The sequence below is a fragment of the Orcinus orca genome, chromosome 8, assembly GCF_937001465.1.
Source record: "Orcinus orca chromosome 8, mOrcOrc1.1, whole genome shotgun sequence".
In the NCBI taxonomy this organism is placed as follows: domain Eukaryota; kingdom Metazoa; phylum Chordata; class Mammalia; order Artiodactyla; family Delphinidae; genus Orcinus; species Orcinus orca.
Genome location: NC_064566.1, coordinates 41,499,112 through 41,525,108, shown reverse-complemented (window position 1 = coordinate 41,525,108; position 25,997 = coordinate 41,499,112). Strand labels below are relative to the sequence as shown.

At 37.8% G+C, this 25,997-nt stretch overlaps 1 protein-coding gene across 2 annotated transcripts in view; it reads right to left on the bottom strand.

Annotated features, from left to right (window-relative positions):
• The window catches only part of RRAS2 (RAS related 2), a 71,302-nt gene extending 45,822 nt beyond the window's left edge, over positions 1-25,480 (bottom strand). The window contains exon 1 of one of the 2 annotated variants that reach the window (XM_033404448.2): positions 25,045-25,480. In XM_033404448.2, the coding sequence (XP_033260339.2) occupies positions 25,045-25,152 (108 nt within the window). In that variant the 5' untranslated portion in view covers positions 25,153-25,480. The remainder of the gene's footprint in view (positions 1-25,044) is intronic. The other variant, XM_004279160.3, reaches the window with a different exon arrangement.
• Between the last annotated feature and the right edge of the window lie 517 nt (positions 25,481-25,997).

Sequence of the window (25,997 nt, the reverse complement as noted above, 5' to 3'; positions counted from 1 at the left end):
GGAGAGGTTACTTGATTTCTGAGCTTCATTTTATTCATCTACAAAATGAGCTTACACTAATACTTACCTCAACAGAGTTAACTGTCTGGTGGAGTTTTGTTTTTGTATTTTTTTAGAATGCCATTAAACTTGTAGATTGACTTCTAGAATTGACACAGTTAAGAACCTGAATCTTCAAATCCAAGAGTATAGTGTGCTTTTCTATTAGGTCTCCTATGTGAAATGTGGTAGCATTCTCAGGTTTCCTGATATAGATGTTATACATTTTTTAAGTATGTGGAAGAATTGTCTCTTTGTTCGCTGTTGTACAACAGATCTCTTCTTCCAACATAACTTCTATTTGGTTTGGAAAATGATAATTTTTGCATAAAATACCACTGTCCAATTATGAAATGCAGTGGAGGCTGGGGAAGAAGCAGCAATTGATCCCATTGTGAGAGAAGATGGAGTTTAGAATCTCACTAGGCATCTCCCGACTACTTCCTCAAATTTAAGACCTTCTGTCTGGGAATATTACAGGAAAGCATTAGGCAAAACACAGACATATTAGAATCTCTTCAAGAGAGTTTGGTTTTCTTTCCTTCAATAGCACTAAAAATGACCTCATTATCCCATGGCATGGAACATGAAAACATTAGTGAAGGCTTCAAAAGAATATGTGCAAATCTAAAAAGCTCAGGGCATATACCTAATGCTTTATTTATTTTTCATAAAACCAGAAACAGTAATAACTTAAAACTACAAGTAACTAGATTATATACCTTCTAAAACGCTGCTGCTACTAAGTAATTCTGTATATTGAATTTCTGTGCCAGGAAGTATGCAATTGTTAACTATTTTACGTGATGCTTCTATTTTTTAAAATATTTGTTTATTTGGCTGCACAGAGTATTCGTTGCTGCATGCAGGATCTTCAGTCGTGGCACACGAACTTCAGTTGCAGCATATGAACTCTCAGTTGTGGCATGTGGGATCTAGTTCCTTGACCAGGGATCGAACCTGGGCCCCCTGCATTGGGAGCACAGAGTCTTAGCCACTGGACCACCAGGGAAGTCCCGATGCTTCTATTTTAAATAAAAAGTTATGGGGCTTCCCTGGTGGTGCAGTGGTTGAGAATCTGCCTGCCAATGCAGGGGACACGGGTTCGAGCCCTGGTCTGGGAAGATCCCACATGCCACGGAGCAACTAGGCCCGTGAGCCACAACTACTGAGCCTGTGCGTCTGGAGCCTGTGCTCCGCAACAAGAGAGGCCGCGACAGTGAAAGGCCCGCGCACTGCAACGAAGAGTGGCCCCCGCTCGCCGCAACTAGAGAAAGCCCTCGCACAGAAACGAAGACCCAACACACCCAAAACTAAATTAATTAATTAATTAATTTTAAAAAAAGGTTATGGCACATACTAGATTAAACTACACCAATTGTTATGAGATTGAAACTTATTTCAGGGAATATATGCTTTCCAATGCTAATAAAGTTTTGGAAAAGACTGTAAATATTCAACATAAAATAATATATTAAGTTTCACTGTTTAGTAAGCCCTGTGAAAGCTAAATAGTGGGTAAGAAAAACAAATTTAAGGGGTAAAAGTTCTCCTATACCTATATGCCAGCTGACGTTGGCATATAAATCAGGAGTTCCAATTCAATTTAGGACACAGCTTCCAATAAAAGCAAAATGTCTGTCCTCTACTGAGTTGCTGGGGGTTGGAAGGGTGGGGACACTTAGCAAACCAAGCAGCTGAAATTCATGTCATATCTTAAAACAAACATTGCAAATCTATTAAGAATATGAGTTCGGCTGTGGAAAAACAGGCATTCACTGGTTAAAAAAAAAAAACTCAGATAAAGCAGAAATAGCATAAAACAATTAAGCCAAATTAAGTCAAAACAACAGTGGTGTTTTAAGACATAATATGCATGCATGAATTTCATTACAGAAGATATTGTAGTTAAAACACTACTGAGTATACTCAAAGTGACATGTAAAAATAAAAATAGCTGAAACAAAAGGTGGTCAAACCTCAAAACAAGTGCTATAACCACCACCCAAAAATGCAAAATAAAGGAAGTTGTCTTCTTCAGAGTTAAGGGGGGGGGGGGGAGAGTCTCATTCTATATACTAACTTTATTCAACTTGGGGGGCAGGGATCAGTTCCAGGGCCTTCCTAAATGTTTAAAGAGCAAATACAAATTGCCATTACTAACACTAGAAAAGGCAAGCAGTGTTGTATTAGGTTCAGAAGTATTTTTATCAGTACTAGAAAAACTGCCTTTTAATTTACACTAATATACTAAAAAGTAAGCAAACTAAGTTTGCGTTGCTTGAGTGTACACACACACACACACACACACACACACACACACAAACACTCGACCTAAAAGGACCCCACAAGGATGTGGGGATTATAAAACCCAGAGAATAACCAGTTATCTTAAAATTCACTTGATTTCATTTGAAAGACAAGTTATCAAATTGCAACTAGAATTATAACAATATAAATTCACGCAACAGAATCCAAGCCACATAAATTCTGCCCTACTTAAGGAACCTCTAAATGCTTTAAGGAAAAAGAAAATATGCAGTACATAATTTTAATCTCTTCCAACCGACTCTTCACATATTCATATATACTCACTACCACAGCTCGTCAGAGTAAGAATTTCACGGATGAAAATTTTATTTACTCTCCCCTCACCCAACACACACACACACACACACACACACACACACACACACACTGCCAGTAATAAAAATAGATGTTACTCCTTAAAAGTCTGTAAAATAAAGAAACTACAACACATGTCAAACAGAAGTAAGGAGGGAAAAATACAAAGAGGCCAAACTGAGACCAAAATAATCGTAATAAAATTAAGAGGCTTCCTTAAAAAAGAAGAGGCTCAACAGGAGTTCTTTTTAAATAAAACTGAACAACACAGTGCTCAAAAAAATAGAAGGCTAACAATAAAAGGGTGAGCAAAAAAAATGTATCAAATTTAGTCAACAAAGGAAAGCAACGATGAAAACATCATTATCAAACATGGTAAAATTTATTTGGCAAGAGCTATAATGAGATTTTATAATGTCTTTATGCAATAATGGAAACAAAATTATTTACATAAAAAGTATGTAAGTCAATGCAAAAACTATTAAGAAACATGGGAAGTTTAGGAAAACATTACAGCATGTAATCAAAAATAGAACACAAAAGATATGAATAAAATTAATGAAGTTTCAGTGTACATATACCAAATTTTATACTTTAGAGCAGAGGCAGATTCACCACAAAATGAATGTTGGGTTTTGAGGCCCTTCATTTACACAAATGCCTCTTTTCTCATTCTAAAAAATATTCATCTGTGTACATAATTCTGTATTCTTTCTTAAAGAGGGTCCCCAAAATCACATAGGCTTCAGGCCCCTCAACACTTGGATCTGTCCCTACACTAAAGAAAAATATCGTCTCTAATGTCTAAAAATACCAGGTCCCAGGCTTCCCTGGTGGCACAGTGGTTGAGAGTCCGCCTGCCGATTCAGGGGACACGGGTTCGTGCCCCGGTCCGGGAAGATCCCACATGCTGCGGAGCAGCTGGGCCCGTAAGCCATGGCCGCTGAGCCTGCGCGTCCGGAGCCTGTGCTCCGCAACGGGAGAGGCCACAGTGGTGAGAGGCCCGCGTGCAGCTAAAACAAAACAAAACAACACAAAACAAAAACCAGGTCCCTAGCCACAATGCCAAAAACAAACCAAAATATAATTAAATCTATTGTACTGAATGTCCAGTTTTATACTCTGCATTTACCTCCTACTTAATGCGTATTTCCTCCTTGCCAAATACTCTCTTAAAAATTAATTTTAATGACATGGACAATTATTTAATCCATCTTTATTATTCATCATATAGGCCAGCGATCCTCAACCTTTTTGGCACCAGGGACTGGTTTCATGGAAGACAATTTTTCCGGGGGCAGTGGTGGGGGGAGATGGTTCAGGCGGTAATGCGAGCGATGGGGAGCAGCAGATGAAGCTTCGCTCACTTGCCCGCTGCTCACCTCGTGCTGTGCGGCCCGGTTCCTAACAGGCCTCGGACTGGTACCGGTCCACAGCCCAGGTGTTTGGGAGCCCTGATATAGGCTATTTCCAAAATCTTGTTATTATAAGTAACACTGTCTCAAAACTTTGTATATAAATCTTTGCACCTTATAGCAAATTACTTCATCAGGAAAAATGCCTTGAAAATTAACTACTATGTCAAAATTTATGACATTTAAGACTAATTCAGATTTTTGATTTACAATTTCAGTAGCAATGTGAGAGTACCCATATCCTTATCTTTAACCTACAACAGATAACCTTTTATTAATCTTTGTCAATTGATAATTTTTAAAATGGCTTTTAAAAAAAAGTTAACTAGGTTTTTATTGTTTTATTTTTTAACATCTTTATTGGAGTGTAATTGCTTTACAATGGTGTGTTAGTTTCTGCTGTGTAACAAAGTGAATCAGCTATAGATATACATACATCCCCATATCTCCTCCCTCTTATGTCTCCCTCCCACCCTCCCTATCCCACCCCTCTAGGTGGTCACAAAGCACCAAGCTAATCTCCCCGTGCTATGAGGCTGCTTCCCACTATCTATTTTACATTGGGTAGTATATATAAGTTCATGCCACTCTCTCACTTCGTCCCAGCTTACCCTTCCCCCCTCTCCCCGTGTCCTCAAGTCCATTCTCTATGTCTGCGTCTTTATTCCTGTCCTGCCCCTAGGTTCTTCAGAACCTTTTTTTTTTTAAGATTCCATATGTATGTGTTAAAATACAGTATTTTTCTCTTTCTGTCTTACTTCACTTTGTATGACAGACTGTAGATCCATCCACCTCACTACAAATAACTCAATTTCGTTTCTTAAAATGGCTTTTTTTTGCTAATCAGTAAGGGGTGACAATTTAAAACATTTATTATACTTTGTTTTTTAATTGTCTGTTGCTCACCTGTTGCCATTTTTCTTCTGAAACATAGGAATTGTTTGTATCATCAGTCAATTTTTTAAAAATATGCAACCGTGAGATGCCTAAAATTAACCCCACACTCTCAAGGCCATAAAGAGGCACCCCAATACCCCACTGGATAGTATCAGAGAAGGCCAAGTAGGAAGCCAGGACTTTCATCCCCACCGACCAATAACGAACCTCTCTCACACAGGAGCATCACTGAAGAACATGAGGGGAGTCTGGACTTCCACCCCACCCAGCAATAATAAGGAGTGTCTCCCCTCACCTCACGTTCCAGTGGAACCTTGGTGAAGCATCTGGAATGTCTACCTCCACCTGGCAGTAATAAGGCAGCACCTCCACCTTCCTTCTGCCAGAGCAGCATCAAAGAGTCAGCTAACACAGATGGTTTGAGTAAGATCCAAAGCCTCAGAACAAAATGTGTTCTGGTTTCAACAGAAAATCCAAGAACCGGGACTTCCCTGGTGGTCCAGGGGTTAAGACTCTGCACTCCCAATGCAGGGGGCCTGGGTTCGATCCCTGGTCAGGGAACTAGATCCTGCATGCAACTAAAGATCCCACATGCCGCAACTAAAGATCCCGCACACGGCAACTAAGACCCAACACTGCCAAATAAATATTTTAAAAAAAAGAAAGAAAAAAATCCAAGAACCAGGAGGATCTCAAACTGAATGATAAAAGCGCAATCAACAGACACCCACATCAAGATGACAGAGATGTTAAAATCATCTGACAAAGACATTAAAGCAGTCTGGACAAAAATGTTTCAACAATTACAAGTATACTTGAAATAAATGGGAAAAAAAAAAAAGAAGTGTCAGCAAAGAAATCAAAGAGTCAGCAAACAAATATGTTATAAAGGACCAAATGGGAACTTAAAACTGAAAAATAGAATAACCAAAATAACCAGAATGGAAAAACAGAAATAATCAACGGACTGGAAGACAGTAGGTAGAAGCTACCTAATCTGAAAAACAGAGAGAAATAGGCTGCAAAAAAAAAAAAAAAAAAAAGAATGATGCCTCAAGGTCCTGTGAGACGGTAACAAAAGATTAAACATTCATATTATCAGCATACAAGAAGGAGAGGACAAAAAGAGTAGGGCTTAAAAAGTACTTGAAGAAATAATAGCTGAAAAACTCCCAAATTTGGCAAGACATAAAGCTATACATTCAGGAAGATGAGCAAACCCTAAAAAGGTAAAAAACCTGAAGAAATCCACACCAAGACACATAATTAAACTTCTAAAAACAAAGAAAAAATCTTGAAGGCAGTCAGAGAAAAACACCTATCTATAGGGGAAAAACAGAATGACAGCAGATATCTCATCAGAAAACATGAAGACCAGAAGTGGCACAATTTTTCAAGTGCTGAATTATCAATCCAGAATCCTACACCCAGAAAAAATACTGTCTTATGGCAAAAAGATAAAGTAAGTATAAAGAATCTGTCACCAGCAGACTTACTCTTAAAGGATGACTAAAGAAGTTCTCTAAACAGAAAAGAAACAATAAAAGAAGGAACCTCAGGAAGGAAGAACAGTTAGCAAAAATATGGATAAATGCAACAGGTTTTCCTTCTCTTGAGTTTTCTAAAGTATTCCTGAAAGTTGAAGCAAAAATTATATATGGTCTGATGCAGTTCTATACGTATGCAGAAGAAATTTTTTTAAAAAGTATATTATCAACAGGGGAGAGTAAAGGGACATAAAGGGAGGTAAGGTTTTTATACTTCACTCAAACTGGTAGAATGACAATACCAGTCGACTGTGATGGTAGATGGAAATAGTAACAGTACTTCTAGGATTTTAGTTTTGTAGGTATTCCCACAAGTACTATTACCATCTCCATTATATTGATGAGGATATAAAAGGCTCAGAGTTGAGAAAGTATGCAGATACTAGTAAGTAGTGAACGAGACTCAATCCAACAGTCATCTGGATCCAAATCCTTACTGTATTCATTCATTCATTCATTCATTCATTCTGCATTAAAAAGAGTTTCTTGGGATTAAAACTTCAAAAACGTGGATGGGGAAAATTTTTTTTCACTAACGTCTAACCAGAAATTTAGCATTTCCTTCAATAAACCACTGTAACAGTACCTGTGACTGTCACCAATAGAAATCACAGGTATTTCATATAACAGCTGTTGCAGATAAATCAGAATAGCATTTACACTCAACATGTGTTAAAAAAAAGACTTCTGTTTTTAACATTTTGATAACTGTATTAAATGTAATTGGTTCTTTTATAAACCTATGTGGTATACATTTTAAAAAACAGTATTCTGAGGAGTCCAGAGGCTTTACCAGAATCCCAAGAGTCCTCTGTACCAAAGAAAAGGTCAAAGAACCCCTGCATGTAGAACATTTTCCAAATTCTGTCTACTACAAAAGTCTTAATGGATCACAGCTTCTACTTGCCACTGGAATGTGAAGAATGGCTCTCCTTATGAGAAGACACCAGAAGAAGAAAACCTATAAAAGTAAACCATGCTAGAAGCAAAACACTTTTTCAAGTTTCCAAAAATCAATACCACAAGAGTCCAGTCCTTCCATGACATTCAGAATCCATCCAAAATCACCAAGAGACCCCTGCAACTTACATCATGAGTTCATTTGTAGGTAACACACCCCCCCAAAAGAGATCATTCAAACCTCTAAACTCAAGAACAAGAGCATTTTTACTCCACCTTCCCCAACCTTCTACCTCTTACCCACTCTACCCCACCCACTTCCTCTTAAGCACACATTATAATCTTTAAATCTAAAGATGCCCTTTAATCACGTTTTCAATCCATTTCTTTATTGTGGGAATTAGCAACATCTAACCGTACATACTTTCACACCGAAGAACAAAGAATTCCTTTTCTCTCCCATCTTACCTCTCCAAAATGCAGAAGTACCCAAATAAAGGCAAATAAAAAGCTTTCATATGAACAACCACCAACAGCATTTTTTCTAATCCTATAATCACCCAAACTTGGAAATATGATTCCTTTTCATTCACAAGGCCATCAAATGGGTAGCATATTTTTAAATAAATAGATAATCCTATCCCCCCAAAATTATCAATTTTTGATGATAATAGTCCAGGAATTATCCATTTTATAAATGAGTGAATTTCATAAGCAAAAATGTTTAACAGTATAGCACACAGCACAGGTCTAGTATATAATACTCTAGATTTTCTTTTAATCCTTACTCACACCTATCTAAAACCACATTATGTGAGCATTCATTTTTTATATCTACTAATAGTCTAAGAATTTTATTCTGGGAAAAGGTAAAGGTATCAGTTCTTCATACAGGAAATTTAAGGCAAAATGAATCATCAGTTCCTGTAACCACCATGATGAAATCAGATACTGTGCTTTGGAGAAATCTTCAGAAACTGGGTATAGTAGTTTTAAAAGCAAATCACAACAAATACTCTTATACACACACATTCATACAAAAGTTTTACTCACAAACTCAATTATCAACTTTTTAACGTAATTAGAATCGCACTTAAAGTCTTATTTGTTGTTTGAATAGACAGGGAAGAAAATAGTTTCCCACCCTGAAGGAAAACCCCTAAAGAACACACTTGTGTCTTGTCAACCAAGTCATGATACCTTGAACACCAAATGAAAGGCTCAAAGTTTCCATCTGACTACATAGTTAAGTCAATTTAGAGCAAATTCTTGTTCTTAATTAACTATAAAATATCTCAGAAAATGTTATGAAGAAAAAATATTAAGACTATTTATACCTACTTCCCAACTTAGGTAATAAAACATTAGCAATATGACTGTAGACCCTTATATGTCCCTCCACAATCATACTCCCCTCTCCTCTCCTTCCTCACCCCAAAAGGTAATAAATACCTAAATTTGGTGTTTGCCATTTTCACGCATTTATACCACAGTGATACTCGTAAAACAGATACCTCAGTCTTGTGAAGCTACACGTTAGAGAGACGATGCCATTACACAGCTTGGGCCCCACACTAGCTTTCATCGGTGCCATCATGAGCAGTTTTAGCAGAAATATCAAGTCATCAAGTGTGCTTCTGGTTGAAACCTCACTTACTCTTCCCTTTCTCCACCCTTCCGCTATTCAGTGCTCCTCCAAGATTCATACTGGTAACAGTCACGTAACAGAATTCCATTCATTAAATGAGTATGTATCACTCTATTCAGTTCCCCTCTAGAAAGTGGTGGCATTTTTGTTCCAACTTAACATTCCTAGTTCTGTAGAAAGACCACTGTATCTTAGGAATCAGGAAAACCAACTTAAATCCCAACTTCACTGTTCACCTGCTATAGGACCTTGAGCAAATCACTTCTTCCCAAGCCTCCATTTCCTCAACTACAGAATGGAAATAATGATGCCCATGACAATGTCATGCCGCCTTCCAATCATAAAGGGTTGGTGCTGGTATAAAAGGAAATCATGTACGTAAAAGTCCTCTGAAAACAAATATTACATAAATGTAAATCATCACAAAAGGTAAATGCTAGTTATGACAAAATTCTTAAGGAAGAATTATTTTTAAAAGTTAAAATGTGGCCAATTAATTTTTAATAATTCACTAAATAACCTAATACTTTTACTACAGAACTTAAAATTACTAACAATGTTGAAATAAGGCTCGATTCTTTCAGTCTGTTTATAGCACAGTAACTTCTACAACTAAATAATTTGTTCTAAATTCCACAATGAATCAAGATTCTCACTTCTTTAGAAATCATGATATAATGATTAGAAACTCTGTAAAACCCTCTAAAAGGAAGTATACATAAATCATGTTTTTAAAGGTAATAAACACTATTGTACCGAATTGGTTTTTTCTTCTCTTCTCTTTTAAGTAATTTAGAAAACTCCAAGGAATGACAGATTTATTTATTGACTGTTCTGGGAATGAGTCCCCCACTCCCACCCTCACCCTATCAAAAAAAGAAGAATACCACTTTGTCTTTCAGTCTGGCAAGAGACATTATCTATGTGTGAAGAATATCATGGCCCCAAAGTAGGAACAGGTCGATTACAATCCAAAGCAATGAGACATTTATATATTATACAGAAAGAAGTAGGAAAACATTTTTTTAGAAAACTTACGGTGGAAAAGGTCAAACAGGATGTAACAATCTAATTTTTTAAAACTCATAAACTCATGTGCTTTAGAATCTGAAAGGATCTTAGATATAATCTGTTTCAGCCACTTCATTTTATAGATGAAAAAAAAATCAAGGCCAAGAAAGTATAGATCTTTCTAAAGAATAAAGAAAATGTAGTAACTGGGGGCTTTTGCCCCTAAAGAAAATATGAGTATGACACAAGCATTCTTTGAGAGCATTAAAAAAAAACTCTTGTCACAAAACACAAATTGGAGATAGCAAGTTTAAATAAGAAATGAAGAAGGAAACGAGGAAGGGAGAAAGGAGGGGCATTCAATAAAGAGTAAGAGACACAACCCCAAAAGCTCAAAAATAACTAGTTATTAACCTGGCCTCAGTATCTCTACCCATAAGATGTTAATTACAAAGGGAACAGTAGCAATTTTTCAGCAATTAACTAAGGCATCAGATTTCACATCAAAGGTTATGGAGAAATGTTGCCTCCTAAATATGATGTACTGGAGAAAGACTTTTCTTTTGTGATATTTATGCCAAAACTACACAATTTGATTCTAATGATAAGAAAACACAAGACAACCCAAATTGTGGGATATTTTACAGATAACTTTTAAGACTAAAAGACATGAAAAATAAGCGCAACATGCAATCCTGGATTGGATCCTGGGCAAAAAACATTGTTTTTCTTTCGTTATAAAGTACATTATTGGAACAGTTGGTGAAGTTTGAATAATGTAAGTTAGATAATATCCTGATTTTGATAACTGTACAAAGGTTACATAAAAGACTCTCTTTTTTGTTCTTCAGGAAACAAACACTAGCGGGGCATTACTTCCACAACTTACTCTGAAAAGGTTCAGGAAAAAAATGCACAGGATACTATGGAAGCACACGGGAGGGACACCTCATCCAATCTGAATATTCCCTCAGGAAAGGCTCAGATGAACCCTGAGTCACATCTAGAAAGATGACTAACAATTAGATTAAAAGGGCCTACTTGGTAAAGGATACAGCTAGAGTCATGGATGTACACTTCACACAGATCGTGACTAAGTGTGATCAGACTGTGTTTCTCCAGTCATAATGCACTACGTGAGAGCAGGAATTTCAAATAGGTGTGGGGCAGGTGTCTGGGGGTTGCCAGGTCAGGGGAGAGCAGTAGCCAAAACAGCAAGCGCAGGAGTAACAGGAGACTGATCACAGACAGGCAGGAGGGAGCAGAGAGGGAGGCCAATAGATACTATTAACAACCCTTCACTGCCTATTCAATCCCAGGTTTCCTAATTTCAACTAAATGGAAAGTGCTTCATGAACCTAATCAAAGAAAAACTTCAGCAAAGACTTCATTGTTAAGGTAACTCACTTAATAAAACATGTTTTATCTGGGCAATGTAATAGAGCATAGTTCCCTTAGGTGCTATGTAATCAAGAAAATATGGCTCCAAGTCCCATCTCAGTCATTATTGTGGGACCTTGAGCAATTTATTTAACTTCTGAGCCTCAGTTTCCATATCTGCAAAAAAGAAACAATAAATTGTAGAGATTAAGGCAATGTGTGTAAAGCTTTTAGCATGGTATCTAACAGAGAAAATGTTCAATATATATTAGTCATTACTGATTCAAACTACTCTTCATAGGTCCTTGTTCCTTATTAAAAAACAAATCTTGAAGCCCTTAGTATTATAATTCAGTTACTGTGTAAGATAGTAAAATGAATTGAAGTACAACCACCTGCTCAAAAAAACATAAACTGAAGTCTACCTATATAGGTTCTGTACAAACTTTATAAAACACAAAATCAAGGCTTTTCATCTTATAATTCTATTGAAGCTTATTAATACAAACACAAGGTTAAAAAAAGAAATTAGAAGATGCCAGTCTCATCATCCAGATGCAACTACTTATTTGGGGACATTATTTAAGTTTGGTGCCTTTTTCAATGTTTAACACAACTTGTATAAATATTTTACATCTCCAACTTTAATTCACAACAAAAAATTACAAAGGTGACAAAGTTTAAATCTGTTACTCATAATCCATTTTAGCATCATTCTAAATAAATAGCTATTGATAGGCATAAAAGTGAAGAAAAGTCATTAAAGCAATTGGCAGGATCCGTTTTAAGTAATAAAGTATAGAATATTACAAGGGGTTCCATTAAAAAAAAAGGAATGTGGGGTATTTTGTGACAGGCCAGTAAGACAGCTGGAACAAAGCTGTTGGAGCAACAGCTGTGCACCATGTACTGTTCTCATCTAAAACCACAAACTAAAGTAACCCATGTCAGACAACTTCATTTGACTAATCAGCTCAGCCAATGGCTCCTTCCTGAAACTATCTGCTGTAAAGAAATCTAAACACATAATTTGCAATTTGAGGAAGGAAAAAAAATAAACAAAACATCAGTCTGTGTCTTTAAAATGTAAAATTAAAAATTGAGAATCACACTGTAACACTGTAACAGAAGACAACGTTTTCCATACTATTTTACCACCTGCTAAAATTATGACCATAGAACCTATCAGACTTCATGATGGTAAGGAAATAAGCCCAAAACCCAACATTTGTTGAAGTATGAATTACTAACATGCAAGCTCACCAATTTCTACTCCATTCTTAACTTTCAACTTTGCACTTTTGATTTATGTTTACCATAAAACACTGCAATGGTTATAAGAAATTTTTAACATTAAGTAACTTAACAATTAAAAAGAAGCTAATTCAAACCAACTTGTTAGCATGGACCATGGCAATATCTGAAAATAATAAATTCATGTAGTACTCAATTAAGCTACTATTATTATTCATTTAAACGTCTGCAAGTCATTAAATTATCACAGACCTACACCTTTGTTTTATATTTTATCTCCATTTTCTGATTCCAAAAACAATGAACCTTTCGCTCACCTAAATTCACTCCTTTCTCATTTTAAGTAAGATACACACCTGTGTGCACTTGCGCACATGCATATACATACATAAGGCAAATTTCCCTACCTTATTTAATTGATATATCTTAATTTCAGAGGCAAAAGAGACAAAATTATAAATTTCATATTTACATATCTTTTCCACAAGATTTTTGAAACTTAAATGTTATATCTATCACAAATCTTCCTTTGCAGTTTGACTCAACTACTTGCTTACTGTTCTTTTCCTTTCAGCTAACAAATTGCTGACTGTTGTAATCTCAACCACATGTCATCATTTAACCAAGGCATTAAGAGAAAACCCACCAGGAAACAAGACAAAAGTAATAAATCTTTAAGACCTTACTCTCAAGCTGTTTTACATTTCCTGAGTCAGAATTTCCAGAGAGAAATTAAAATAGGACAATCTTCTCCAAAGATTATTTTGAATAAAACTGAATGCTGTGGGATCAACTGCTAAAACTTCTAAAACTCAAGATTCAAATGTGCATATGTCACATATAAACAATCTTTTAATTACAGAGAAACTCTGAAATCCAAAATCAAAAACAGTTTAGTTCTACATCCTCTTCAGTGACCAGCAGCTATGGAACCATAATAGATACAACTCATGTTTCCTAAGACCTCTTTTTTCCAATTATTTATTATGCCCTGCTCAAGACCCAATACTAGCAATTAATAAATACTAATATTTTGCTATATGCTTACTTCTATGTAACCAAAGTATTCCTGGTCTATGACACTCAAAATCTAAATATAAAGAATAAAATGTACAAACAAGTATAACCAAGGAGCAGACATTCAGGCAAAAATTCCAAGCCTATAAAAATTCTCTATTAAAATACTTGTTTTACTTGTAAACATTCTACTGTTTAGAGTTTAAAATAGTGCCAAAGTGAATCAAACAGAATGGTTATCTTATCCAAAGCCACAGTCACATAGTGGCTAAATCAAGATCTAGAGAAATATCTTAACTCGCAAGAAGGATTCTTTATACTACGTCAAACTGCCTGTTCTCAGATAAGCAGTGTGAGTTTTTCCAGGTCTAGGACATCTTTTTAAAAAACAAAAACATGGCAGCTGTGGAGTTTAATTTCACAGACTACTTATGACTATGACAAAGGCAACCACAAGGAATAAGTTTCTCAGACACAACCTCTACTTTTAAAATAATCTCTTATTGTTTTACTCTCAATGCAGGGGAAATAAAGCAACAAAAACAAAATTAAGTCTGCAAAAACAAAGGTTAAAAGCAAAGAATATAAAATATAAAAAGATTAAAAAGGATCAAAGCAAATTTATCTAGATTATTTCATAAATACATAATCATATTATACAATAAATGTGAATGGGGTGAATTCCACTGCTAAAAGACAAAGACTCTCAGGTTTGATTTTTAAAGATCACATTACGTATTATTTAGAAAAGTTTACCATAAAATGACCAAAAAAAAAAAGTAAAACATAAATGAAATAAATGCATACAAACAAAAAATAGAAAAGGTAACATTAATATCACAGGTTGAAATTCAAAGTAAAATTCTGCACAAGACTGGTACTACTTAATCATAAGAAAGATGTAATCATCATAACATTTTATACACCAAATTATACATCAAAACAAAGCAAAATTAGAAATGCAAGGAAAAAATTAAAACAAATTTAATAAAAATTTCAGAGCTTCACAGATTAAAAATACACGAGAAAAAAGGATACAGAAGATTTGAATAATACAATCAACAAATTCCATTTTAACAGATTTATGTAAAACTTTGCACCTTATAAGCTACAAATAAATACTCATTCTTTTCTCATGTTCTTGGAGTATTTACACAAATCAATGGTATGTTTAGCCACTGAAAATTCTTAATGTTCCAAAACAGGGAATTTATAGGTCACATTCTTTGACCATAGCCCAACAAAGCTAGAAATCTACAAAGACAGCCACTCAATCCTTCCTCAAATTTAAATCATGTAAAAATTAAGGGAATAGGGCTTCCCTGGTGGCGCAGTGGTTGAGAGTCTGCCTGCCAATTCAGGGGACACGGGTTCGTGCCCCGGTCCGGGAAGATCCCACGTGCCGCGGGGCTGCTGGGCCCGTGGGCCATGTCTGCTGAGCCTGCACGTCTGGAGCCTGTGCTCCGCAACAGGATAGGCCACAACAGTGAGAGGCCCACGTACCGCAAAAAAAAAAAAAAAATTAAGGGCATATCCAAACTGAAATTAAAATTATCTAAGAATTAATAAAAAGTACAAGATTTCATAACAAAAGAAATAATGCAAAATCAGTTTTACAATGCTTTTACAACAGTCATTAAGGATACTACAGACTTTGTGATGATGGTAATGTAAGAAACATTCTAGAAAACCTCTTACTAGAAATCCTTTCAAATACCTTTCAAATATAAATTACAGCAGATAAGTTACTTAAAGCACTACTGTGAGAAATAAATGCCGATCAATCCCATTTTTTAAAGAAAGGAGAAAGCACAACAAATTTTATATATGAAATCGTAAAATACAGCATAAAATAAGCATACTTCAGATTACACACACACACACACACACACACACACACACACACGCTAAAGAAAGGACTCCAACTTTTGATTCTAGGCCCTTCTAATTTCTATACCTACAAGAAAAATCTTTGCATTGATCTGCATTTTACAGCTTCACACACACACTCTCCCTCCACTATCTTCCCTAGCCTCTTCTACTTGCCTCAATTCAGAAAGCTTAGATTTGAAGTACTAATAAACTTGAAAACTATCCCTTTTAACCACCTCTAATTCTCCAAAATTATACCTCTCAGCCAAAAAAAAAAAAAAAAACCAAAACATAAATTTGGCTGAATGTCTTAGCAGATTTCACAGAATTTCATATTTGTTGATACTCCAAATATCAAAGCTCCCTAGTATCAACTTGCCCATCAGCATCAAAAAAAAAATGGGAATCTCAGTGTCCTGCCTGAGGGACGGCCAGTTCTTTATTTCCAACACCAAGAATGGCTAAGATCAACTGGAATCTCAGTGTCTGCAGTAATTCTGAGGGACAGCCAGTTCTTTACTTCCAGCACCAAGAATGGCTAAGATCATCTCATCATAAGAGGATAAATTTAAAAACTACATTCTGCCACTCAAGAAAAAACCCTTCCCTGGCTGGAGTTGTTTCCTTAAGCAGTACCAAGCTTTAGAAAATACCAGTTTTGTGGCCTTAAGAAAAGACAAGAGAACATCACCACTGATTAATATTAGACTGAGATATCAAGGGCATTAAATCTGTTTAAGAGAGTAATTTGATTTGACATCCAGAAAATTTCATCAGTGATACAGAAGGCAAATTTGACAAATTCTTGAATGGAGTCTATCTTAGCCTTCTCACTGATTAACTTAAGAAAATATGGAACAATGATTTCAAAGAATCAATGCACAAGTAGGTATTTCAGAAGATAATTGGGAAAATGACTTCAAAAATGAAGAAGAAAACCTTCCTAGACCTGAGAGTGTTTCATCATTTCTCAGAGAAAACTGGTGATCAGAGAAAAACTTCTAGTCATATCCTGATAAATGTTTCCATTTCCAGTGATAAGAGAAGGCTACAAGCATACAAATAGAAAACTAGTTATTCCTGCAGAATAGAAACTTGAGGCCGGTTAGATAAAGGCAAAGACACGGAAGATAAATAACACAGTACCTCCAACTGCTGTAATACAAGTCTCGGGATCCAATAATTTTATACTCAGCCAAGTCATCATGTATCATGCAAAAGTAAAATTTTAATCTTAGACTAAAAAAGTACTCGAAAGTGTTCTCTAAATAACAATTCAAAGTAAAAACTAGCTGCTCATGAGGACTGCTTGTAAGCACTGAAACCAGTTAGAATGAAAGAAATGGCAAATAAAAGCAACAGCTCCTAATGAGAAAGGGGTTAATACCACTGAGTGCATTTACAATTATAATAACAAAATCAAATGCAAAAGACAAAAAACAATCTCTTAAAAACACTGCAGTCACACACACTTTTGGTTGCTTTAAATAAGGATATTTGGGACTTCCCTGGTGGTCCAGTGGTTAAGATTATGCACTCCCAATTCGATAACAATACGTTATGGGCAGATACTTTGAGACTATGTTAATATCCAGCTACTCTCAAACTTTTACATACTACTTTTAACATCCATTTATGATTGTTACTTAAATCAGTTGCTTGACTGCCAAATGGTGATTTTCTAATTCTACCATTTCCTCTATGTTTATTAGTCAGAATTCTACATTAAGGAAGAACTTCCCTTCCTCCTTCATTTATTTATCCTTATGGATTCTTAGATTCTTACATTATTTATGGGCAATAATCAATTACTGTCATTATTTATTTTGATGATGATACTGTCCCAGAGTTAGCCAATGGGAGTTCTTCCAGGCTGGCTGTGTCTCTTTGACATGTCACCATCATTTTGTTTTCTGAGCAGCTCTTTACTTTCTGGCACTATAAGATGCTCCAAGCTCATCTTCTATTTTTTCCTTGCCCCAGCCCGGGGATCAGTCATTTCTCCAAGGTTCCTTTTAGTAAAGAATGGTATTTAGAAACCAAGATCCAGCACTGGGTGTTCTCACTGTTAATAGGGTGTCACTGTTTCTATGCACTCTCAACAGACAGAGCTGGAAAAAAGATGTATGGATAGATGTGTTTATGAGTATCCACATACACCTATTTCTAGATCTATCTTTATTCTTTTTAAACCATGAGTTCATGCCAGTATGCTCAATTCCAATCAAGCATCAAGAGTTCTTCCTAGCCTTCACCCTTTCCACAATTATAACTCCCTTCTCCAATAGTGAGGAACTTGGCTCCCATTTTCCACAACACATTTACTAATTTACTTAATCCTAGTATAGAAAACTGTTTCAGAATTACAAACCCATGCCTCTGTGATGAAGGAGGGGGGGAAAAAAAAAGCCTGTTAACCAGAGTTCAGTGTTTATTTCGAATTCTTTTTGTCTTTATCCTGAGGACATAGTCCAAATACCGGGTTCAAAAGTTACTTACATTAGTTTTTTTTTCTCTCCCTCCTTCAGTGTGGTTATGTTAGTCATCCGATATAAAGTTCAGTTCATTTGTTTTGTTTGTATTCCACCTTTTGATTTTATTGGTGCTTGCTGTTTATATACTATGTGAAACATTAAACATGGTTCCACAAGTCAGAAAAGTATCCTCAGAAGAGTCACTATCCCTATTCCATCGCTTTCTCCTTATCCCTACCTATAGGGTAGGTATAGGTAGGGATATATATATCCCTACCCCCATAGCTAACCAATAATCTCTTTAATCTCAAATTCATCCATTCTGTGCTGTTTTTGCCCCAATGATTACAGTCCTATTTTCTCATTTCCTCTTCTTTCTTACACTAAAAGTAGTATATCAATAATACAGTAGATACTTTTGCACTTTGTATTCTTCACTGAACAATTTATCCTGGAATGCATTTCCCATCAGTTCATAGAGATGGTTCTTATTCTTTTTATAGCTGCACCACTGGGTGAATGTACCATATTCTATTCAACTTCTCTCTATCCTGTAGGTTGTTTCTAATGCTGTGACCTCATGCACATGTATTTTCATACTGTTGGAAGTACATTTTCAGGGTAAATTCCTAGATCTGGGATTACCGAGTCAAAAGGTAAGCACCTATGTAGTCAAATCAAAATCTATTTTATGTCTCCTGATATAATGCACTGAGAAGAACACATCATTTCTGTGCTATTCCTGCCCCCAAAATGAATCTAACCATGAAGAAACAAACTCAAATTGAGGGAACTCTACAAATAACTAACTTGTACTCGAAGATGTCAATGTCATAAAACACGAAGACTAAAGAACTGTTCCAAATTAAAGAAGACATGGAAACAAAGTGCACTGCATAATCTGAGATTTTCTTTTGCTATAAAGGGCATTATTGGGACAATTGGCAAAATCTGAAAAAGTTCTGCATATTACATTAGTAATATATTAATTTCTGATTTTGGTTATACACTATGTTTATGTAAGCAAGTACCCTTGTGTTTAGGAAATATACATGGAAATATTTAAAAATAAGGCAGCATTGTCTTCAACTCACACTCAGATGATTGAGAAAAAAACAGTGCCTATACATGGAGGGGGAGGAATAAAACAAATACAGTAAAATGGTAGCATGTGGGAAATCTGGGTAAAGTTTTTTTAAAAAGCAACATCAGATATCATGTTGGCATGTATATCTGTATTTTCAGTACTGAACATTTACTAACTTGTATATAAATTCTTTCTCCTAGGAAAAACACCATCATATGAGGTGACAAGATAAATTGGCTGGCAATATTAAACTACTAATATATACAAACAACCAATTCTGTAACTATAATATTTTTAATTAAACTATGATTTAATGTTATTTAATGTTATGTAACCAATAAACAACTGGTTTATCACATTGATCTTATAAAATACTAAATCTAAAATATAATTTAGAAGGAACTCAAGTCCAATATAGCTCCAGTAGCACAATTTTAGTCAACTTCTATTTCTTTGCTTCTTTCAGAACCACACAGTAAATAAATATATATATATATATAAAATCTTTGTCTATTTCATAAAGGCCTGAGAGACATTTTTCTTTGCGAAATAGAAATAAATCAAATGGCTACCAAGGACATCACTTTACACTAAGTTTCAATCCCAAACTCAGACTTCACGGCTCTACCCAAAGTAATTCAAGATCAAGGCCTTTCAAGAAGATTCAATGACAATTAACTCTACATTGTTTACAAGCAGAGTCTTTTACTCATTATCACTTTTCAGCAAGGAACTAATACCCTAAAGACACTAATATTTCTCCTCACCAAAAGGGGCAAATAAATAAATAAATAAACGTTCATGCAGCATCACAAAATCTGTTTCTATTTTATGAGATCAATTTTAATTTGAAAAAGGAAACTTTAAAATTTTTTAAATAATACAGCTTTAAGAAAGTCTCTTTCTGCACTCCTCCCCCACTTTAAAGTTAGCAATTTACTTTCCTCACTGAATTAAACAGACTAGTTTCATTTCAAAGCTTAGGAATGACCCTTGACATTTCAGCAATACAGATGAATTAAAAATCCCATCCCAGTAGGTAGCTGCCTGTCATCACTTTGCCTTCAAATGGTATTGTACCAAGGGAAAGCAGAATTCTTAATCTACTCAATAGAAGTATCCCCACTAAACTCCTGCAACTTCTGCATCCCAAGACACACACACACACACACACACACACACACACACACATTAAAAACGAATGAGTTTTAAGAAACCCTAGGTTAGAATTTCTCCTCTGACAAAAGCAGTCATCCTCTAAAAGAAAGTGTTCTTCCTTGAGTGCCTAACATTTGTATCTAGGAATTACAATGTCTGAGTCATCAGAAACACTTCAGCTCCTTGGGACTTCCCTGGTGGTCCAGTGGTTAAGACTCCACCCTGCCAATGCAGGGGGCGTGGGTTCAATCCCTAGTCAGGGAACTAAGATCCCATAGGACACACAGTGCGCCCAAAAGACTAGGGAAAAAAAAAATCATTACAAGAACCATTTCAACTCCTACCAAAATGAGGAAATCTCTAGTATGTACCACCACTAGGAGGGGTACCTTATTTTTCAATGCTAAGAATTCATTTGTAAATTACTCCGAAAATATAAAACAGTAATTTGCACACTAAAAATAAGTCTACAGTATAGTTTCAAATTCACAGATAAAATTTATTTTAAGTGATTTCTAATGCAGGGCACATGTTCAAGATGTAGCCACAGAAGAGAAATTCAGGAATCTAAACTCACAAACTTCACACAAAGATCAACTAACTTTAACACAAATGCATGTGCCTTGAAATCTCTTCTAGGATCTCTGCCCCAGGAAAAGGCAATGGAAAAACATTCACCAAAACGCAAATTAGGTAAAAAGCAATGTCTGAGTCAGCTCCAGGCTAACAGGTTGTAAGATTGACTAAAACTCAATAATTGAGAAATCAGCTACCCCCTACATAGCTCAAAATCTGACAAACTGCTGAATAATAAGTCAGGATGCTAAATAAATGAAGAACAGAGGCTGGGAAATTCCTCTCCTTAATTCTGTAAAACACGTATGGTCTTTTCTCAGAGCTGCCAGAAACCCCAATGGTTACTCCATTATTTCCAAAAATCAACGCTCAACTGATAAAATTTCCCCAACTCAAAATGGGATCAACATTCATTACCTAAATATCACACAAATGTGAGAGAGGAGTATGAGGCTGAGGGGAAAAGGGGCTGAAGACTTAAAACAGATCAGATTACATGTCAAGAAAAAATGAATAAATTACAAATTTAGTTTTAGAGGAACAAGACACAGAAGTAAAAGCAGCAAATTTATTATTTTACTTATTCTTAGATGGCACCGTGCTGAATGATTTGGATAAATTATTTTATTTACTCCAGAAACCCTAAAGGTACTAATATTAGTCTCCCTTTCCATACAGGAAACTGAGGCTCTGAGAACTTAAGAAACTTGACCTAAGACACATACCTAGTTTGTTAACTGAGTAAGAAAGAACCTAGAATTTCAAAGGTGCAGAGATTTGTTCACCCAAACCCAACATTTTATGGAGGAAATTAAACCCTTAAGAGATTACAGACAATTAAAAGATTCCCCAGCATCACCTGAGTAGGGGGACCTAGAACCCAGATAGTCAAGGCTCTTTCCATTTCACTTTGTACAATGTTAAGATCATTTCCTAATGACAGAATCCACTCATCGTTTAGGGGCTGTATTCACCAATAAAACTTAAGACGTCTTTCAAAAAACTATGAACAGAAACGAGGAGGTCATGCACACACATATACTCTTAATAATATTTTACATTTTTAATCATGGATGTTTTATGATGTGTTACATTCATTTTTAAAGAGAAAAAGCCATCTCAATTAAGTAATTATAGCCTTAATTTCCTAATTTTGTAGCTCTTCATATGCATAAAAGGCAACAAGTAAATTTAAGGTGAAGGAAAGTCAGGGTTAAAGGCAAAGTTGTTTTTCAAGTTCTCCACTCCCAAATGTGTTCATTATATTTTTTCTACTCAAGATTACATAATAGAAAAATACATACTGAACACTGTAAGAAAGTGTCATATCTCAGGAGTCTTACAAAATAAATAAAACCAATTTGTACCATCCTGATCTCCTACAGAGAGAACTAGCTTCCGCTCATTAAGGTTACTATCCTTCTGCAGTCTCCTCTCCTTCCAATTACTACTGCGAGACAATCATAACAGAATGAATTTTAATTTCCCAGGAGTCAGACAATAAACAGCAGCTCTATTAAGTGTAGATGATAGTCACCTTAGCTCCATAAGCTAAGATTAATATAGTAACAACAATAATAATAATGTTTGTAGCCTTACTATGTACCAGACACTGTTCTAGGCCCTGAACATATGTTAACTCATTTAATTCTCACAACTGTATGTGGTACTTTGTATGTCCCCAGTTCACAGATGGGAAAAACTAAGGTACCGAGAAGTTAAGTAATTTACCTAAGATTACACAGGCAGCAAGTGGTAGAGATGAGACTCGATCCAGGTCTGGTTCCTACCTCTCCAGAAAGCCTCCTCAAAGCCAGAGGCATGTTCCTCCCTTTCACTGGCCCCAGGTCACGGGCCTATCCCACTCCCCTCCTTGCCTGCTTCCTCTCTCCAAGCTAGCATAATGACTCCCCCACTCCCCATACTCAGGTAAGACATGTCCTCTCTTCCTGCCATCACGTCTACACAGTACTCTCATCAATCCTTCCCAAACTGACTTTTCCTCGATTCTGAATTCCCTTTGCATTTAAACGTGTTAACAGAAGTGTACACATAAGCTTATAATAGCCATCATTAATGGAGCACATACTACATACTAGACACATGATAAGGATGTTCCCATAATTTAAAGGATTATGAAGACTGCGATCAGACCCATTTTACTGAAAAGAAAATTGAGGTTCAGAGAAGCTAAATAATATTTTCGCAATGTTCTCCCAGTAAATAAATAACACAGCAAGATCTAACACTCAAGTCTGTATGACTCAAAGCTCACACTCTTTCTCTATGTATAAATACACGTCTCTCATGCACACACGCCTCTTTTACTTCTTTTAAATCTAGAGTACCTAGATACAACACTATTCATAAAGGTGTTTCTTTAACAAATGAATTCTAGAAAATCATTAAGCAGACAGAAATTACGGTTATCTTAATGGTTTCTAATACTATTTCCAAAAACAAAAGGTTCCAATACCTTAACTAAATAATTAACTTACAGATTCAAATACATTTCGATGGTCCCTCCCCCCAAAACACTAAAGAAATATTTGTGGTTTAAATCTTTTAGGTAACACTATGTTTTTTTTGAACACTATTTATTAATACTGGAACCCAGGATTATTCTCTCACTCCTTACCAACCTCCCACCTCCCTCTAACTACAGTTTCCAAAGAAAGACTTGGCTATAAATTGTTTTGCTTTGCCATCAGTTACTTAAAGTATCTCTTGGCCCTATGAGAAATAGCAACATGACGGGCATCTCTGATTCTGCAGCTAAACTGCAGCTAAACTGAAAGGACAAGTTGCCCATCTCACCTCTTAGTGTGATTTTTTTTTTAACCCACTAATGAGCATACTGTAAATGCTCACTACATAAACATCTCTTCCTGGATACAAAGGTTTTAGCAGCAGTTTTTAATACTTTGAAATAGTATAACAGCAATTATTGCTCATTTAGTCAATGTGAAAGGTAACAATCACATTTATGTTACAGTACTCGGTATTTTAATGTCACTAGAAACAGTAAGTGAAACGAAATACGCTATTCAAGTATGCCAACTGATAACAAATGGGTCAAACAAAAATATTTCACCAAAGCATCTTAAACAATACTCTTGATATACTGAGAGTATCTTTGTTACCTGTTATAACGCGATACCTTCATTCTCTCCCAGCATATGCCACACCTTGCAGGTTGACAAAAGCAGAGAGATAGCTGGGTTTCTCTCTTTTAATAGTCCCAAAAAAGATCACTCAAACCTCCTACCAAGAGCAAATCCTAAGAATCAAGAATTCCACCGCCCTTTCCTTTACAACCCGACTTTCCGCCTCCAGCTACCAGAGAGGATTGGGGGCGGGGGAGAGAGAGGTTGGAACGGACACAGAACGCACGACTCGGTCGGTCATCTCCCAGCCTGGCCCACCCCAAACTTCACCTTGGCACAGCGAGAGGCAGGAAGGCACCAGGAATACCTAGGAAATGGTCTCACCCCTATCGGAAAACATTCTTAACTTCCTCGAGGCCACCATTTCCCTGGGGCATTATCACACACTCCCACCCGGACGCATTACCTAAGAGATTACTTAAAAGAAAAGCACAAACACACACAAAGAGAAACACTGCTTGAAGCGGGCAGCTCCGGCTCGGCGTGCGCGAAGAAGCCCGAAGATCACGCGGAGCCGCGGCCAAGTTGCCACCGGGATTGCACCCACGGTGCAGGAGGCGGCCGGGGCGGCTGGAAACCCAGCGCGCGGGGCTCCAGCCCCACGCCCTACGCCCGGCGCCCCAGCCTCGGGGCAGGAAGCCCGGCGCGGCAGCGCTGCCTCTCCCGAAGGGCTCGGGCCGCGGCCGCAGCGAGAAGGTGGATCTGCGCTTCCCACCCCGCCAGCTCCGCCCTCCCGGACACATTCCTGAGAAGCCCGACTCCCGGGACGCCGAGCTGGGCGCCCAGCAGGCAGGAGCGGGGCGCCCCGACCGCAGGGCAGTAGGGCAGAGCCGGCCGGAGCCCCCCGCCCGCCTCCCGCCCACCCCCGGCCCGCGCGGCACCTCCGGGGCGGGGTCCCCGCGGCCGCCCCGCCACAGGTAGCGCGAGCCCCCGCCCGCCGCCGCCCCGGCGCCCCGGGGAAGGCCCGCTCCAGGCACCTGGATGAACTGGATGGTGAGCGCCGACTTGCCCACGCCGCCCCCGCCGACCACCACGAGCCGGTACTTCTCTTGGCCGGAGCCGTCCCGCCAGCCGGCCGCGGCCATGGGGACGCCGCCGAGCCCAGCCCGGCCACGCCGAGCCGCCGCCCGCCCTAGGCCCGGCTCCGGGGACTTGTGCGGCCGGCGGGCTGCGGGCGAGCGGCCGGGCGGGGGTCCCGGGCGCCGGGAGCTGCTGGAGGGCCGGTCCGGGCGGCAGCGCGGCGCCCGGGCTGGCCGGGTCCCAACCGAGGCGCGGAGAAGCGAGGTGACCGCAGCGGCGAGGGGCTGCAGCGTCCGGGGGCGCACTCCTGCACTCGTCTTCGCAGCGCCTGCCGAACGCAGCCTCCAGCACAGCTACAAATGGCCGTCTGGGGGCCGGGCCGCCAGGCTGAGGTGCTGCATATGCATGAGGGGGCGGGGAGGGGCGGGGCCGCGCTGGCCTGGGCTGAGATTCGGGCGCTGACGGAGGGCTCAGACCCCCTCAGATGTGCCCCTGCAATCCCTTGACTGTGAGTGCGTGTGTGCACGCGTGTGCGTGTGCGAGTGAGTGTGTGTGACAAAGAGTGTGGGAGTGGGAAGAAGATGGTAGACAGTGTGTGACCATAATTGTATATGTCAGGGATGGTCAGGGATTGTGTGGATAAAAAATACAGTATGTGAAGGCGTGTGTGAGAAATAGAGCTGTTGTCATCTTAATTCAGTTTGTGGGAGGGTAAATATCCTGTTTTAAGAGTACAGATGGTGACCATGACTGTATGAAAAACAGTATATGACAGTGCTTGAAGATTAGAGCTGTCACAATAATTGTGTGTGTGATATGCTTGCGGTGTGTGAGGGATGTCACAGAGACTTAATCACAGTGATTGAGGGTGAGTGGACAAGAGTATATGTGGCATATGTTGTATCAGGAG